Source organism: Mastomys coucha, unplaced genomic scaffold, assembly GCF_008632895.1.
Source record: "Mastomys coucha isolate ucsf_1 unplaced genomic scaffold, UCSF_Mcou_1 pScaffold22, whole genome shotgun sequence".
Classification (NCBI taxonomy): domain Eukaryota; kingdom Metazoa; phylum Chordata; class Mammalia; order Rodentia; family Muridae; genus Mastomys; species Mastomys coucha.
Window position 1 is genome coordinate 181,710,855 of NW_022196905.1, and position 18,188 is coordinate 181,729,042.

The 18,188-nt window shown below is 43.3% G+C and overlaps 1 protein-coding gene and 1 long non-coding RNA gene across 10 annotated transcripts in view; one reads left to right on the top strand and one right to left on the bottom strand.

The window, feature by feature from the left end:
* Mtus1 (microtubule associated scaffold protein 1) overlaps positions 1-18,188 on the bottom strand; it is a 152,339-nt gene that overhangs the window by 28,167 nt on the left and 105,984 nt on the right. For all 9 annotated transcript variants that reach the window (XM_031339591.1, XM_031339592.1, XM_031339589.1 and 6 more), the window contains one exon: positions 5,261-5,475. In XM_031339591.1, coding sequence (XP_031195451.1) covers positions 5,261-5,475 — 215 coding nt within the window. The remainder of the gene's footprint in view (positions 1-5,260; positions 5,476-18,188) is intronic.
* Positions 77-4,027, top strand: LOC116069193. The gene is made up of 3 exons (XR_004109898.1): positions 77-355; positions 1,678-1,810; positions 3,795-4,027. It is a non-coding gene; the product is annotated as an uncharacterized LOC116069193 (long non-coding RNA).

The window sequence follows — 18,188 nt, forward strand, 5'->3', positions numbered from 1 at the left end:
ATTTCCCTTGCCACCCTCAGCCTTCGCCAGCAATATACAGCACGAGGACATCGAGGTCAGTTGTCACCATGTCTCAACGGCTGGAAGTGGTGGTGGGGGAAAGCCAGCCACCTTCACTGTGGCTTTCGCTCTTAGTGTCGTCTTTGCTCTAGTCCTAGTTCTTTAGAGCCCAGCACTCAACCATAGAAGGGCTTCCTTACACCCTCGAGGGCTGCTGTTCAACCCTGTGTATGAACTCCCTTCTCAGACGAGCCTGACTGAGTATATTACAAACAACACTGGGACTGAAGGTGGAGCTCTGGCAGCACTGGTCCATGAGGCTGAGTTCTTCCTCCAGCGACTACAACATGCACAGGTGTGGCAAGCATGAGTGGGTGGTTGCCTGTGGGCTGTGTGCGCTCCCATGGACTACAACCGCCCCGCTCCTGTTCAGCATCCTGAGATCTTCTATTCAAGTGAAAAGCTTTATTTCCTCCAGGATCCATGCTACCCTCTTCAGATGACTGGCTTTTTTAACTTGACTCATTTTATACACTTTCTGGAAAGCCAAGTATCGGAGACAACATCCCCTCCCCAAAATGCCCAGAAGGGACATTTATCTTTCTGAATTATGAGTTGTTACTCATATAACTAAGCACACTCTATATCATATACCATAGTGATCTGTAAGAAAATTAAGATATAGCTACTGCCTCCAAGTAGCCTAGTAGGCAATGTCCAGGACCAACTCTTTGGTCATCAGTCAGAGCAGATGACATCATCTGAGGTGAAGCAGTGCAGGACTATGGGAAACCCAGTGCTTTAATATGATTTACTCAAAAATGCAGACCACAGAGCCCAGACTTGACAGACACACTGTTAGTTTCTGCATGACTGTCTGGGTTGCTTGCCCTTTAAATGTACTTATTATTTAGTCCCAGATGATGAAATACATTCTGGCAGTTAGAGACATTTTTTTTTTTCAGCTGCTTAGGTTAGTGTCTCTGTCATAGATGATAAACCATTTATAATCCAGAGAAGAGGTTTATTTGATTATTTTTGTACTATAGTATGCAGGCCCCTCCCCCCCACACAGTGAGACTAGAGAGAAAGGTGGGAATCCACACAAAGACGCTCTCATACTCATGCATTAAATATATGAAGGGCTCTAAGGGGAAAAAGAATGGGATTCTCCATAATTTAATTAGGGTCGCTGGGAGGCAAGCACTTAGTGGCTGGCTGTCGTCCCACCAGTGTGCCCGACTTCTGCAGGCTACTGAATGGCATCGCCACACAGGAACTATTACAGGAAAGAGCTGCACCAGACAGTCTGGACGTGGCTACGTCTGACTTCCTCATATCATCCATATGGTACTTTTATCATTGTGGACACCCCACCCCCACCCCAACCCCTTTAAATCTGAGTTGTAGACTATTAGCATCATTTAAAACCTAGGTACTAACCTAGGTTAGATTCTATATGCAAAACAAAAACAAAAACAAAAACAACCTATCTGGAATTGTTTTACCTTACCAAGAAATATGCCTAGAGATCCTTTCATGAGGACTCTAGGGTTACTAACAGTAATGCTGGCTGATAGTGTCCAAATATTTCAACAGTGGGTACAAGAGAACTCCGTAAAGGGTTAAGAGGATTTTAATTGCTCAACCTTCCCTATCCAAGTCTTTTCCTTTCAGCTGTTTCATAATAGTGCCTTGTACACAGTAGGCAGCTAGTGAACATTCACTGATGGATTATAAAACAGAGAAGGAGTGAAGAGCATCTATATGAGGATTCTGTGTGCATTTGCAACTTCGTTTGTCCACTCAGGTATTGTCTGAATTGTCAACTACAGTTCTTGGGGTGGTTTTACAAGAAGGAACTGGAGGCAGACTCTGCTATCAATGAACTTCAATCCTAAGGAGCCAAAACAGAGGCTGGAGAAGTGGCTCAGTGGTTAAGAGCACTGGCTTGCTCTTCCAGAGGACCCCGGGTTCAATTCTCAGCAACTAAGGACAACTTATAACTGTCTGTAATTCCAGTACCCTCTTCTGGCTTCTGTGGGCAATGCATATAACTGGTGCAAAGACATACACACAGCAAACATCTAAAATAATAAAATATTTTTTAATAATAATTTTTTTAAAAGGCAGAAACAAGCACAGAGTGAGGAGTTATCATATAGAAAGCAAAAGGGAAGCCCTGGAGTCCAGAGGGTTGGTAAAACGTAGAGCTAGAAGCCCCAGGAGTCTCCTTGGGGGGGAGGGTTCCTGGGCTTGATATTAAGGTCACTGTTACATGTGGTTTAGATAGAAACACTCAGGGCACTGAAGGCTTGACACCCCAGCATGCTGGTTGGTCCTATTGAGAGACAGATGGAACATGAGGATGCTAACTTCATCAGTGGGTTAGTCTACTCATGAAGTCAGAGCTGAATGGGCCGTTAGGAGGTAGAACCTGATTGGAAGTTAGTTAGTTAAAGTGGAGCTTTAGGGCTAAAGAGATGGCTCAGAGGTTAAGAGCACTGACTGCTCTCCCCAAGCTCCTGAGTTCAAATCTCAGCAACCACACGGTGGCTCACAACCATCTGTAATGGGATCTGACGCCCTTCTGGTGTGTCTGAAGAGAGCTAGAGTGTACTTAGATATAATAATAAAAACTAAATTTTAAAAAAAAGTGGGACCCCTAAAAGGTATGGTTTGTGCCTGGTCTCTTCCTTTCTCTTTCTCTTCCTCCTATCTATGATGGCATGAGTCACTAGCTCACTAGCTCCATCACTTGCTTTCTGCCAGGATGTTCTGCCTCTTACCCAATATCAGCGGATCCAAATAACTGTGGATTTTTACAAAAAGGTTCTTGAAACTCATTAAGGGTATATCGTATATCACTCAGTATACCAAACCCAGGGCCATTTTAATTAAGTGCTACATCTATTTGTTCTTCAACTGAACACCTGATGACATGGATTGGGTTTCAGAACCACTTCATCTGGGCCAAAAAGTCTCTTATTAACACTACATTTACATATTCTATAGGATACTCTTTCCAAAAGAGGTCCTGCAAGAGACTAAGGGAGTCAAATGGGAGATTCCTACTTCCCTCTCAAGTGCATCCCTGGGCCTGAACCCACCGAGGACCAGTGAAGGCAGGATTGCCTACTTTATTCAACTAGCACTGTACCTTCCTTCACTGTGTAGAATCAGTCTGTGTATATGGGGTGCAGGCCGTGGTGCACGGAGGCTTACTTATGGAGGTCTGAACACGCAGGAATCCGGGTAAAGTGTGGCTAGGATTGACACTGCTTGCTGTCTGGAGACACCAAACTCTGCGCGTTGATTTTATTTGTAAACTCCCACTCGTTATCGTTAGTGCAAGCATTTAAAAAGATAAAATTAGTCCTTAATAAGTGCCAGGTATTACTAACGAATGTTACCTCCCTCCTGCTGTTCCTGCACATCCCTACTCCACAGCTGAGCATTTGGCAGTGAGGGCCACATTTAAAAGGACACTAATGTCAAATTATAAAGTCCTATAGTCCAAGTTAATGAATCAGAATCATTCCTAACAAATATACATAAATCAATAATTTCCCAGCAAGCACATTTTTATTTTAGCAAGCACATTTTTAAAAGTTAATTTTAATAGTTTTTTTAAACTTGGCTCAAATATATACAATCTAATCAATATAAAATATCAATAATATATATTCATATTTTTTTTCTAAGATTTTCAATGGCATGTATTTAGAAACTCAGACACGTATTTAGAAACAACACGTACGGGTTGTTTTATAAATGCTCAATGTCATTCTTAGAGCCCTGTCCACCACATCAGATCATCGTGGACAGACAACAAGATGGACTGCCCTGCCGAGGTTATGACTGTTAGCAATGCTTGGGACGGACTGCAGAGAGAAGGCTGGAACCATAAAGAAGCTGTCAGAGCCAGTGGTCAGCTGCGTTGGAACGGGATGACCTTTGAAGGAAGAGCAAGTTCATTTTCCAAAGCATTAACTATGTGGGAAAGTGTCTATAATTTAGATTAAAAAAAAAAAAAAGTGAGTAGAATGAAGCTTTCATACTATTGGGCTGGAGAGATGGCTCAGTGGTTAAGAGCACTGACTGCTCTGCCAGAGGCCCTGAGTTCAGTTCTAGGCAACCACATGGTGGCTCATAACCATCTGTAATGGGGTCCGATTCACTCTTGTGGTATGTGTCTGAAGACAGTTACAATGTACTCATATAAAAAAAGTAAATAAATCTTTAAAAAAAATAAAATAAAATAGCACAGGCAATTATCATTTCTCTATCATCTTTCCAGTGAAGAGACAGGGAGGGAAAAGCAAGTACTAAGAACATATTTACAGGAGATGGCTCAGCAGTTAGGAGTGCTTGCTGTCAAAGCATGCAAACAGGGGTTCAAATCCTCAATGAGGATTTAAAACACCAAGCATGGTTGTGAGTGCCCATAACTGCAGCCTTTGGAGATGGAAGTCAGGTGGATCCTGGGAATCTACCAGTCAGGGCAGCCAGCCTGGCTGAAACTTCCAGTTAAAGGTTCAGTGAGGAACTGTGCCTCAAAAAGTAAGGTAGAGAGCACTAGAGGGCACTATTCCTGCTCTAGCCTCTGCAGGCATGGCGCCTGCACCCGCATGTACACAGGCTTGTACTCCATATGCAAGAAAAGGGGGGAGGGAAGATAACAGAAAGTTACTGTAACCCCATAAATCTAGAGACTGGCACCAGTAGGGACTGATGAAATTATAGTTTGGGGTGTGGGGTTAGCTTGGTCATAAGCACAAATTTCTCAGTTTAATCTCCAGGATCCCCATTTTTAAAAAGCCAGGCACAGTTTCATGTGCTGGAGTACTGGGGGTGTGGGGACACGCAGATTTCTGGGATTTGCTTGCTAGCCAGCATGACCAACTAGGAGAGTTGCACACCAGTGAGAAACCCTGTCTCAAGATGAAGGTAGATGGCTCCCGAGAACTAAATGATGAGATCCTTCTCTAGTCTCCACCATAAACACACATGGGTATACACACACGCGCGCGCGCGCACACACACACACACAGAAACACATGCATGTGCATGAGAGTGTGTGCGCGCGCACCAACACACACACACACACACACTCGTGAGCGAGCATGGTGGGAAAGGATTGGGGTGGAGAGACAGAGAGTGAAGAGATGGAGTTCCAGTCTTCCAGTCATTAAGGTAAGCACGTTTCTAAGACAGTCTGAACATCCTCCTCCCCCAGCAGTCAGGGTTGGACCCTTACCTCAGACAGGAGATGCTGGATCACAACTGTTAGTGCTTCAAACTTGGTGTTCCCACAGGAAAGAAGCTGTTTGAGGTGCAGGATAAATCTACTTTGGTTTTCACATTTTGTTTTGTATTGAGCCAACTCAAGCGTTCTCTCGGAGGCCAGCACATCTGGAGCTGTCTGGGTCTGGATGCACAGGCTTCTGGGAGTCTTCTGCCTGCCCTTCTCAACTACAAGAGAAAGAAAAGAAAGCACAAAGATGTCTCATGCTGATTCTTACAACCACCACCATACGGGTTCAAAACCAGCCTACTTCGCCACCCGAGAGCATCTGAACCACGTTTATGTCGGGACATGCAAAGTGAGGCGGGCAGGAGTCGATCAGGGATCAGGATGGGTGGAATTCATAAACAGGGCTTTAGTTCTCACCGTGAAGATTCATGGGGAGTTATGCACATGAGCCATACAGATTTTAGCAACTCAGAAACATAAAAATACTGGGGGGTGGGGGGCAAAACAGTGATTTTGTGGCCTTTATTTTTAATTCAACCTAGCTGTCTGTGTTCATGATGTTATTATGTGCATACAAGTTCATGTTCTCAAACACCACTGCGGTCCGGTGGAGGTCAGAGGACTACGTACCCTAGAGCCGGTTTCCTTAGTTCCAGGATCAAACTCAGGTCACCAGGCTTGCATGGCAAGCACTTTTACCTGCTGGGCCATCCCTCCAACTCCTCTTCAAAGTTTTTACTCTTCCAGTTAAACTGACAAAGAAATCTGAAAGTCAAGGGCCCTTTTCTGTGTCTATTGGGGTAATCCTGCCATTGAGTCTGTTAGTGAGATGAATTACATTTATTGATTCTTGTATGCTGAGCCATCCCTAAATCTCTGGGGTGAAATCAACTTGATCAGAATGAATGATGTTTTTGATATGATCTTAAATTCATTGAGAATTTCCGCATCTACATTCATCAGAGAGATTGGCTTGTAACCTTTTGGTGTGTGTGTGTGTGTGTGTGTCTGTATGCCCATGTGCATATGTGGGGGGAGGGGGAATGAAATGCGAATCTGGTATCACAGTAATGCAGTAAATTATACTGGGGGATGAAAGAAATAAGACTGGCATCGTATTCCTGACACAGGCTGAACAAAGCACACGACAATTTTACAGTAGGCAGAACTAGGACACACTATTCAAACGGTTTTGCATTCTGGCGAAGTAGCAAATGCTGAAACTAGACGGTAGTGTACTTAAATACAGGACGCAGTTTAAATCCCCTTGTGCTTTCAAACAGAAGGTGAAAGGGTGTGGTTAAAAAGCTGAGATTTTTTTAAAAAGAAGTCATGGGGTAAGCACCGAGGAATGGAACCAGAAGTGCTTTTCTTTCCTCCCGCATTGCAGTTTTCCTTTTTAAAAAATTTAATCACTTTTAATCCCAGCAGTTGGGGGGCAGAGGCAGGTGGATTTCCATGAGTTTCAAGACAGCCTGGTCTACAGAGGTTTTATAGGCCAACTGAGGCGGCACACTGAGACTGCCTCCAAATAAATGAATAAACTTGTCTGTTTGGTTTTTATGTGGTTAGCATGCTAGGTAATAGCTTTCATTATAATATTTTATAGATGATTTGTTTCCATTTTAATAAGTTCTTCACAGTTGCTTGCTGGGCCCCCCTCTCCCCAGGAGCCCCCTCCTCCTTCCCCTCACTGCGTGTTTTCCACAAACACCTCCCCAGAGTTGCCTTCCTTGCTGTCATCCTGGTCATTGCCACGGTCTACACTGCAGATGTCTAATGAATCTAATGAACCAGCATATATACACTGGAGATCCCGCGCTTTGCTCCTCTGAGGTTACTGTAAAAGGCAGTGTGTGCCTGAATACATCGCCTCAGGTTCCATTAAGTGCAAATGTTGTTCCCCAAGTAGTAAAAGTGAGTGTAAAAAGGTTCTCAAACATGCTACTATTCCGGGTTCATCTAAGTTTGGAGACACTGTTCACTTCCCATGCTGTGTTCTGGGAATAATTCATTTTAAATGAAAATTTTTTCTTCAGTTTTTGGAAGCATTCCAAACGTCAAGTCGCTCTGGATAAAACAGGAAGTCTACGGCTTGGTGTCTGGAAATAAACAGGCCCAACAATCAAAACAAATAGAAATGTGAAAAAAAAAAAGGCACATGAAACCAAAAAAAGTAAAATAAATGTTTCCTTATTGTGACAACCAGTCCCCATGGCACTGTCCGCATTCTGCGCTGACAAATTTGACAGAGCTTTTTAAGCAGCAAGGTTTTCCTCTCAGTTTTCAAGGATCCACAAACTATCATCCAAGAGTGCTTGGGAGACAGGAAAGAGTCACTGGCTCCTGTTTACACTAAAACTATTTAAATATAAGTCACATTCAAAACAATATTTTAAGTATCAGATAAAAGTGCCCTTGTTTTCCGTGGCTCTGTTAGGTGGTGAAATAGTTCCTAAGATTTGGTAACCCTCGGTTTTAAACTAAGATTCCCAGTGTGTCTTACAGTATACTCAGAGATTGGGAAAATATCGCTCATTCTTGACGGAATGGAGTTTTCTTCAAGTTGCTTGCCACTAACTGCCACTTCTCTAGATGAAGACTATATTTAGCTTGATATTGCCATAATAGTCCAAAAAAATAAATTATGAATCAACTTACTATTATTAATGACAAAACCATAAATAGTTAACAGCGTATCTACATTTTCCGTATATCAATTCCTTAACAGTTGCCTTTTAGGGTCACTATCGCTGTGATGAAACAGCATGACCAAAGCTTTATTTCAACAGTTCATCCCTGAGGGAAGTCAGGACAGGAAGACAAACGGGGCAGAAGCCTGAACATCATAGGGAAGTGCTGCTTACTAGCTTCCTGCCTTTGGCTTGCTTAGCCCGCTTCTTTATAGCATCCAGGACCACCAGCCCAGGGATGGCGCCACCCATAATGGGCTGGGCCCTCCCACTAATTAAGAATTAAGAAAATGCACTACAGCCTGATCTTACGGGGGGGGGGGGCATTTTCTCAGCTGAGGCGCCCTTGTCTCAGATGACTCTAGCCTGTGCCAAGTTGACATAAAATTAGCCAGTATAATGTTCTAAGAAATTATATTTGCCACACAATAGCTAAGTAAGAACAATGGCAGTATTTACAGTTTAGGGTATTTCCTCTTTTCCTCTCTTCTTTGAGCTTTGATCTCTCTGTAGCCCAGGCTAGCTTCGGATTCCTGGGCTTAGGAATTTGGTCCCTTGCTATAGCCTCTAGAGCAGCTGTGACTACAGGCAGGTGGCGCACCCCACGTGCTACCCCTTCTCCGGATCCTTTCAGTATCTTTATAGGAAGGTTAGGCTGGTGCTGGTGAAAAGGCTTCTGGGGTGTAAACATTCTCTAGACAGACTCACCGGCCATCCACACACTCTCCGGAAACTGGACTGAACAGCAATGTAAATTGCTACATACATAGAAACAACATGTAAGTATCAAATTGACCAGACCTTTGAAACTAACAGATGACTGTTCGAGGGGTGGCTCTCACCGGCACTGCCTTTTACCTTTTCCCCACAGGGTCAGGACCAGACTGGGACCTCATGCATACGTAGCCCTCCACCACTAAGCTACATCTCCAGCCTCAGGCCAATCTTTTATGTTAACATTCTAGAGAAAATATTTGTTAATATTCCTGGGGACTTCCAATTACATCATGAAAGAACAGCAGAATACACATAAAACTAACTACTAGCAGTGTTTACCTTCTTGGGCTAAGGACTAGAGGCCACAAAATAAGACAGTTCAAATCACTTTCATAGGTTTTGCTCTTTAAAAATGCATCTGTGGGGGTGGAGAGACGACTCAGTGGTTAAGAGCACCGACCTGCAGAGTTTGAGACACCACAAAGTAGCTAGAGAAAAAAGATTTTTAAGAGCTGTCCTCTGGCTTCCACACATGTGCGATGGCATGATTGAGCCTACATACAAAATGAAGGAAATAGGGGTTGGTGAGAAGGCTCAGCCCGTGCAGGAGCTTGCAGCAAGGTTGATGGCCGGAGTTTGATCCCTGGGACCCACATAATAGAAGGAGAAATCCTGTTCCTGCAAGTTGTTTTCTGACCTTTGTATGACCGCTGTGGTACTCATGTGTGCACACACATACACAAATGTAATAAAAGTAAATAAACAAATAAGTTTTAGAGATGAGATTCTGGCCCAGTGGGATGACACATTCCTTTAATCCCAGCATTTGGGTGACAGAAGCAGGTGGATCTCTGTGTGTTCAAGGCCAGCCTGGTCTACAGACTGAAGCCATGAGAGCCATAGATCTGTTACACAGAAGGATCCTGTCTCAATAAACAGACAAACAAACAGAAGAGATTCTGAGCTACCAATGACAGAGAAGCAACCAACTGTGAGAAAATGTTGTGTATTAAAGACACCTGGGGCTGGAGAGTTGGCTCAGTAGTTAAGAGCACCAACTGCTCTTCCAGAGGTCCTGAGTTCAATTCCCACAACCACATGGTGGCTCACAGCCATCTGTAATGGGATCTGATGCCCTCTTTTGGTCTGTCTGAAGAGAGCAATGGTGTGCTCATATTCATAAAATAAATAAATCTTTTAATTTTATTTTTTTAATAAATCTTAAAAATAAATAAAAATTAAAATGCATCTGTGTATGTGCTGTGTATGGATATGTGTATACATGCTCTTGTGGGTTTGCGTACCCATGCATAGGTCTATGGAGGCGAGGGAAGGACACCCAGTGTCTTTCTTTCCACTTATTTCCTTGAGACAGTATTTCTCACTGACCCTTATACTTGAGGGTCCAGCTAGGTTGGCTGGGCTTGGGATTTACCTTGGGAGCTCTTGGGGTCTGCCTCTCCTTACTACCCCACTAATGTTGGGGAACAGGCATCCATGCCAGATTCTAATGTTAAGTGCTGAGGGTTCAAAATGCAGTTCTCATTCTCGCATAGGAATACTCACAAAGCCATCTCACCAGCACTGACTTTTATAATTTAAAATGACAGAGTAACTATTATCTCCACAAATTTTAATATAAAACGAGTAGAGAAAATTATTTTCAAAATCATTAAAATTAATTTTAAATCTTTACTCACTCCTCTCAGAGTCTTTCCCAGAGAAATCTAGACAGGAATTTAATTAAATGCAGGTGGTGCTGAGGGCATGAACAACATTGACAACTAAGGAGAAAACGGCACCATGACATGTTTTCCCAGAGTACCACACTTTCCAGTGCGTGAGGTGCCCTGTGTCTGGGGCTGGACAAGCACACGGTGACCTCGATCTTCGCTCCACATACTGTACTCCCTTAGGAGAACAATCCTGCACGGCAGCTGATGGCCCAGTTCACACGTCCTTCCCTGTCCCCATTCCTGAGGATCAGAGAGAATAGGAAAATCTCCAGTGATGCTCAAAGCCCCAGGCTCATATAGATGGGTTACTTTGTAACATGAAAGCCAAGGATTTCCCTTGAGCCCTGTGGGATTTACTGTTTACACAAAATTATCATACTATGACAAACTTAGCATAATATGAAGCCAATTTTGGCCATCTCTCCTTATGTGCCCCTTACTTGTTTATCAGGATGAGGAAGTTACTGTTTTGATAATGTGGTTATATTAAAAAAGATAAACTTTTTTGTTTATCATACTTATGTAATCTATTAACAAAACAAGATCTGACTTCAATGAATCCATTTAATCTGAGACATTAAACTCAAAGGGTGGGACCGTAGATGAAATACCCTACAGTGGGAAGAGGGAACTCCTAGAGCCCACCTCTAGTAGAAAGACAGGGCATCAAGTGAGGGATGGGGTTGTCATCCCACAGTCAAAAACTCTGACCCATAATTGTTCCTGTCTGAAAGAACTGCAGGGACAAAAATGGAGAAAAGCCTGAGGAAAAGGAGGTCCAGTGACAGGCCCAAAGTGGGATCCAGCTCAAGGGGAGGTTCCAAGGTGTGACACTATTACTGAGGCTATGGAGTGCTCACAAAAAGGGGCCTATTGTGACTACCCTCAGAAAGACTCAACAAGCAGCTGAAAGAATCAGATGCAGATATTTGCACCCAACCAGTGGACAGAAGCTGCTGACCACAGTGGTTGAATAAGGGAAAAGCTGGAAGAAGCTGAGGAGGAGGGCGGTCCTGGAGGAGGACCAGCAGTTTCAACAAACCTGGACCCTAGGATCTCTCAAACACTGGACCACCAACTAGACAGCATTCACCAGCTGATATGAGGCCCCCAGCACATCCAGCAGAGGACTGATGGGTCTGGGCTCAGTGAGAGAAGATGCACCTAACCCCCAAGAGACTGGAGGCCCCAGGACATGGGGCAGTCTGGTGGGGACATCCTCATGGAGGGGGGGGGCGCGAGGCATGAGATGTGGAACAATCAGTGGGTGGGCCATGAGAGGAATAAAATCTGGACTGTAAAAAAAAAAAAAAAAAAAAAAAGATTGGCCGGGCCGCGGTGGCGCCCGCCTTTAGTCCCAATACTTGGGAGGCAGAGGCAGCCTGGTCTACAGAGTGAGTTCCAGGACAGCTAGAGCTATACAGAGAAACCTTGTCTCAAAAAAAAAGGCCAAAAAAAAAAAAATTAAATTAAATGTAAAAATAAATAAATAAATAAAAGAACTAGATAGTTATCTGAGTTGAGAAAATTATATTATGAGCTTTGTGAATTATTAAAGCTATTTCTTGCCAGGCACATTTGATTTATCTTCTAGCCAGGGTATTTGCTGCATGAAGGCACTGATAAAATAATGTACTTACAACGGCAACTCAATTAAGCTCAGAATTGCCAATATATATCTTGGAAAGTACTCCCTCCATTTGGATTTTTGCATATTTAGTTATGTAAGCATCATATTAGTGTTATCTGTGCTTGGTGCTTATCTAGTACATAAATCTATCAGTTCAACAGTCACTGATTAATTTTTTTCTAAAGACATCACTGTACATTCAGTTGCCAAATTCACATTCCTATTAAGATGATAAGATATAGTTGGCCGGGTGGTGGTGGTGGTGGCGCACACCTTTAATCCCAGCACTTGGGAGGCAGAGGCAGACGGATTTCTGAGTTGGAGGCCAGCCTGGTCTACAGAGTGGGTTCCAGGACAGCCAGGGCTACACAGAGAAACCCTGTCTCAAAAAGACAAAAAAAGATTAAAGGATTAAAAAAATAATAAAGTAACTACGGCTACCTCTGATCCATATGTACCATAACCCCAGTATGGTAAAGCCAAACCAGAAAACAAAACTGCACAGATTTAAACAAGATGTGGGTTCTGGGACTGAGCCCAGGCCTTCAGGCTTGCTGGCAGGTGCTTTGACCTGCTGAGTCACCTTGCAGGCCTCCAAAAGGTTTTAACCAAAAATATCTGCTCACAATTCCACCACATCAGGGACAGGACAAGGTTCTTTGCTCTGTCCATATCTCTGTAATGTCGTACTTGAAGGTTTAGCAGTAAAGCAGTAAGACAGCTGAAGGAGATCAAGAGGATACAAATTGGAAAGGAAGACGTCAAAGTATTTTTCTTTGCAGATGATAAGATAGTATATATGTGTGGCCCTAAAAGTTTCACCAGGGAACTCAGCTGAAAGACACTTACAGGAAAGTAGTGCATACAAAAATAAATAAATAAATAAAAACAACCAGGAGCCCTCCTATATACAAATGACAAGTGAGCTTAGAAAAAAAAATCAGGAAATCAACACCTTTCCCAATAGCCTCAAATAGTACAAAATACCTTAACTCTAAACCAAGTGAAAGATGTGTATAATAAAAACTTCAAGACTTTAAAGAAAGTAGCTGAAGAAGATATCAGTAGATGAAAAGATCTCCCACGATCATGGATCAGTAGGATTAACATAGGAAAAATAGCATTCTTACCAAAAGCAATCTATATATTCAATACAATCCCCATCAAAATTCCAAAACAATTCTTTACAGGTCTTGAAAGAAAAATTCTCCACTTCATATGGAAAAACAAAAAAACCCAGGATAGCTAAAACAACACTGAACAATAAAAGGACTTGAGTTCTCACCATGCCTGATTTCAAGCCAAACTATTGAACATTAGTAATAAAACTCTCATGGTATTGGCATAAAAACAGACACACTGATCAAAGGAATTAAACTAAGATCCAGACATTGATCCAACACCCATATCGACTCCTGATATTTGATAAAGTCAGAAATACACACTGGAAAAAAAGACAGCATCTTCAACAAATGGTGCTAGTCTAACTGGATGTCTACATGTAAATAGATCCATAAACTGGAAATAGCCTAGATGCCCCTCAACAGAAGAACGGATAAACCAAATGTGGCACACATACACAATAGAGAATTACTAAGCTATTAAAAAAAAATGACATCATGAAATTTGCAGGCTAATCAATCAGAGAAAAAGCATGCAGAGATAAACCAGACCCAGAAAGAGAAATATGGTATGACCTTGCTTATAAATGGATATTAGACATTGCGTAGATGATAACCAAGCTACAGTCTGTACAATTAGGTTAGGTAAAGAGCAGAGGTGTGGCAGTGGGGGCTGGGGGCTTACATAGATTTCCCTGGGAGGGGGAAACAATAGATTTTTCTGGCAGACTGGGGGCTATGGGGGCTGATGAGGACAGGAGAACGGAGATCAAGTGGTGGGGACATAGAATGGAGGGAGAGAGGATGGGAGAGAGATGCCTGGAACTGGGGGACATTTGGGAACCTAGTACAGTGGAAACTTCCTGGGATGTATGAAGGTAATCTTAATTAGGACTCCTTGTAATAGGGAATATGGAGTCTCAGTTGTCAGTGGTAGGGCTGAGTTGCATTCAGGCAAGATGTTAGCAAAGAGGGTCCCATGAAATTCCAAATCAACACAGGCTATTGGTAAGACAAAAGGTTGTTCTCCAAATACCAAAGGTGGGGCCCCATTACCAAGGACAACACCCACACAAGCCATTGAACATGGAGATGTAAAGCTAGTGCTTACACGGTCCTTTGCTCTCACAGTCTAGTGTCTTCACTACAGAAAGGTACTCTGAAGACTACTGAAAGATAAACATGGACACCAACCTTTGACTGACCATCCGTTCTGCCCGCAAAATATGCGAGGGCAATGGTGGCACAGAACTTTTGGGAGGCCAACCAATATCTGATTTGACTTGAGGCTTACTCAAGGAAAGGAACTAAGAACCAAAGACTTGATGGCCCAGAGACATACAGTAAGTCAAACACGACTGGTCTTTTTTTTTTTTTTTAAAGTATCAATAAGGGGCTGGAGAGATGGCTCAGCAGTTAAGAGCACTGACTGCTCTTCCAAAGGTCCTGAGTTCAAATCCCAGCAACCACATGGTGGCTCACAACCATTTTCTGCCCTCTTCTGGGGTGTCTGAGGATAGCTACAATGTACTTACATATAATAAATAAATAAATCTTTAAAAAAAAAGTCTATACAAGCTGGGCAGTGGTGGCACATGCCTTTAATCCCAGCACTCAGGAGGCAGAGGCAGACGGATTTCTGAGTTCTAGGCCAGCCTGGTCTACACAGTGAGTTCTAGGACAGCCAGGGCTATACCAGAGAAACCCTGTCTCAAAAAAAACAAAAAACAAAAAAAAAGTATCAATAAAATGACTCCTAATGATATGCTTTTATACTCATTGATCAGTGTTTTATGCAGCTATTATCAGAGAAGTTTCCTCTGGCAGGAGCTGCAAACAGATGCATAGACCCACAGTCAGACATTACATGGAGAGGTAACCTAAATGGGATATCTGCATTAAATCCCTCCCCTCAGGGCTCAGGGAACTGGGAGGAAGAAGAACCAGAAGGGATGCAAGACACTGGGAGAACAAAGCCATCTGAATCAACTAAGCAAGGCACATAGGACCTCACAGAGACTGAAGCACTAACATGGGGCCTCCATGAGTCTACACTAGGCACCCAGCATTCAGATTAGAGCTGTTGGTTCAGTATTTTCATAGGATTCCTGACTGTAAGAATGAGTGGATCTCTGGCTCTTGTGCCTGCTCTTGGGACTCCTTTTCTACTTTTGGGCTGTCATGTCCAACTTTGATATGATACCATCTACCATAACAGGGGAAGCCAGAGAGAGAGAGAGACACTGGGGGCCCAGCAGGGATCATCTCGGAGGATAGCATTGCTCTGGGATGCAGAAACCTGAACCTCCACCGGCCTAGACAGTCAGACGAGTCCCGTCTTCTGCACTACTGTCAATCCCACATCTGAAGGCTCTAACAGGAGCACCATGTACTTGCTTCTGCAGTCAGCATCTCCTCTGCATTGGATGATGGGATGCTTGTTGTGCAACACTCCATGAAACTAAAGTATTAAGATGAGAATCAATGGGAATGTTTTCTAATATAAATGAGTGCCCAGATATGCCATGGTTATCTAAATGGCTACTGCTCGGTCTGTAGCCGTCTACAGAATGCATCTTAATAAACTGGTCCTGGCTTGGTTTTGTTTTTTAAGAAGAGACGTGCAGCAGACAGAAGTATGTCAGTATGGGAGTGCGAAATGGTATTATAATCAGATACTGGAGTCATGTACACAGTGGGGTGGGGTGCAGGCAGAGAATGTCCTAGGTAGAGGGGCAGAGTCTTGATTGAATTTGTTCATGTGGCAGACAGAAAAGTAGAGGAGGTAGCCAGGAGCTGAAGACAGAGCCAGAACATACAAAGGCAGAAATTCAAGGCCCTTCAATCCCAAAGTAAAATAAAGCTGTTGGGAACATAAACAGGAGCAAGGGGGTGTGCACTGTGCAAGATTTTATCTTGTAGGAAACAGAACAATGCTGAGTGGGGCCCTGTGAAGGGAAGGAAGATCCAAAGGGGCAAAGTCAAGGCAGAGAGGTCAGGAGGGAGGCCCAATGACACCAAATCTGGGGCCCAAGACTGTGAGAACAGGCAGGAGAACAGGATGGAACAGAACGCCCACATAGCTAGTTCGATTGGGGGGGGCCTGGTGTAGTGCAGGATTCCAGCCGGGAGCTATCAGATTGACAGGTGCAATGAGGGCAAGGGCAGGAGGCGAGGAGGAGTTTGGAGTGGCATGTGAGGAAGGCGTTAGAACCTTCTCTCTCACTCTGCTCCTGAGGCTCCAAGAATAGCCCATCCTAAACTCACCTGCTCTTCAGATTAGTCACCTGCCTTGTCATTTCTAAGGTGCGATCAAGCCTAAAGATTGCGTGCAATATGCAGGAGTCTGGACACACACATTCTAGTTCTGTCAACTTAACAGTGGTGGTAATCTAGACAACCTTATAAAAAACTTAAATTATCACTCATGTCAGCAAACATTAGCTTAAACATAAAGCTATGTGTTCAAAGACGAGTTTTTAATCCTCCGGCCTCTACTTCCAAAACTCTAGGATGGCAAGCATGTGCCACCATGAACCATTTATATCGTGCTGGGATTGAATCTAGAATGCTCCAAGTATTCTGGGCTGGCAGGGCAACCAACCGAAGTATCTCAGTCTTATTTGTTTTTATTGTTGGTGGTGGTGGTTCTGAGACAGCATCTCTGTATATAGCTTTTAACTATCCCAGAATTTGCTATGTATACCAGGCTGGCCTTGAACTCACAGAAACACGCCTGCCTTAGCATCCCACTGCTGGGATTAAAGCATGAGCCATGATGCCCAGTTTACATCTCTATCCTAATAGTATTTTTTAGTGGGCCTTGGGTTGTTTTTGTTTCAATCCTTTCAACTTGCCAATCTTACTAGAGACCTACAAAACTGCTCAATAACATAAAGCCTGCTTACGCTACCACTACCCGTGTCTTTTTAATTTTTGCCAATGACAACATGCAACAATGTGTCCTTTCTAATTAAACACATGGAAGGAAATAGAAACTCAGTGTCCTGTCACCACTAGGAACTGATCTCTCAAACAAGTTGTAGCAGCTTGCCAGGGCCTTCTTGTAGTTACTCCTCCAAAGTAACCAAAACTTGTAAATACCATGTCTCTTGTGGCTTTACATACCGAGCTAAGCCAACTCCAATGTCACTTCTGCCTCTAAGGCCCTACCCCGTGGGTGGGCGCTGTGTAGCCACAGAGGTAGGTACCTCCAGGGCTCGGATCAGGTTGCCATTGTGTTTCTCATAAAAGAATACTTCTGAAACCCAACAGCTGAGTGTAGACACAAGCCGACATAACACACTGAGAGATAGCAGCTTCTCCAAAATGAATCAAAGTTGTTCAAAACCCAAGCCACAGTGTCTTTTTAAGTTTTGCCAATGACAACATGCAACAATGTGTCCTTTCTAATTAAATGCATGGAAGGAAATAGAAACTCAGTGTCCTGTCACCACTAGGAACTGATCAAATAAAACAAATAAAACAAAACAAGACAATCCCCCTCTCCAAACCTAACAAATCTCATTATTATGATGAAGTATAGATGATTTTTCTTGTCAAAGAAACCAAATTTCAGATAGCTGGATGAAACATTTGATAATACGTGTGTATGTAAACAATAAAGGAAAAGAGAAAGCCATTCTCAGAATATTAGCCCTTGATGTGGGAGGCTCATAGAACCAGTTTAGAGACCATGGGTGAAAGGGCAAATCTCTCAAGCCCACGATGGTTTGAACGAGATATTTGCCATCAGTCTTGGTTTTCCGATACTTGGTCCCCAGGTGGTGGCTGCATGAGGAGAGTTAGCAGGTGTGTCAGTAGGGGTGGGCTCTGAGGGTTCAAAAGACTTGCAGTTAGCAATCTCTGCTTCCTATTTGTGGAACGAGATGTGAACTCTTAGCTGTTGCTTCAGCTACCTGCCACCATGTCAACGTTCAGCCACTGTACACTCTAATCCTCTGCAGGCATAATCCCAATGAAACTCTTTCCCTAAAAAGTTGCCAGTGGCGCATGCCTTTAATCCCAGCACTT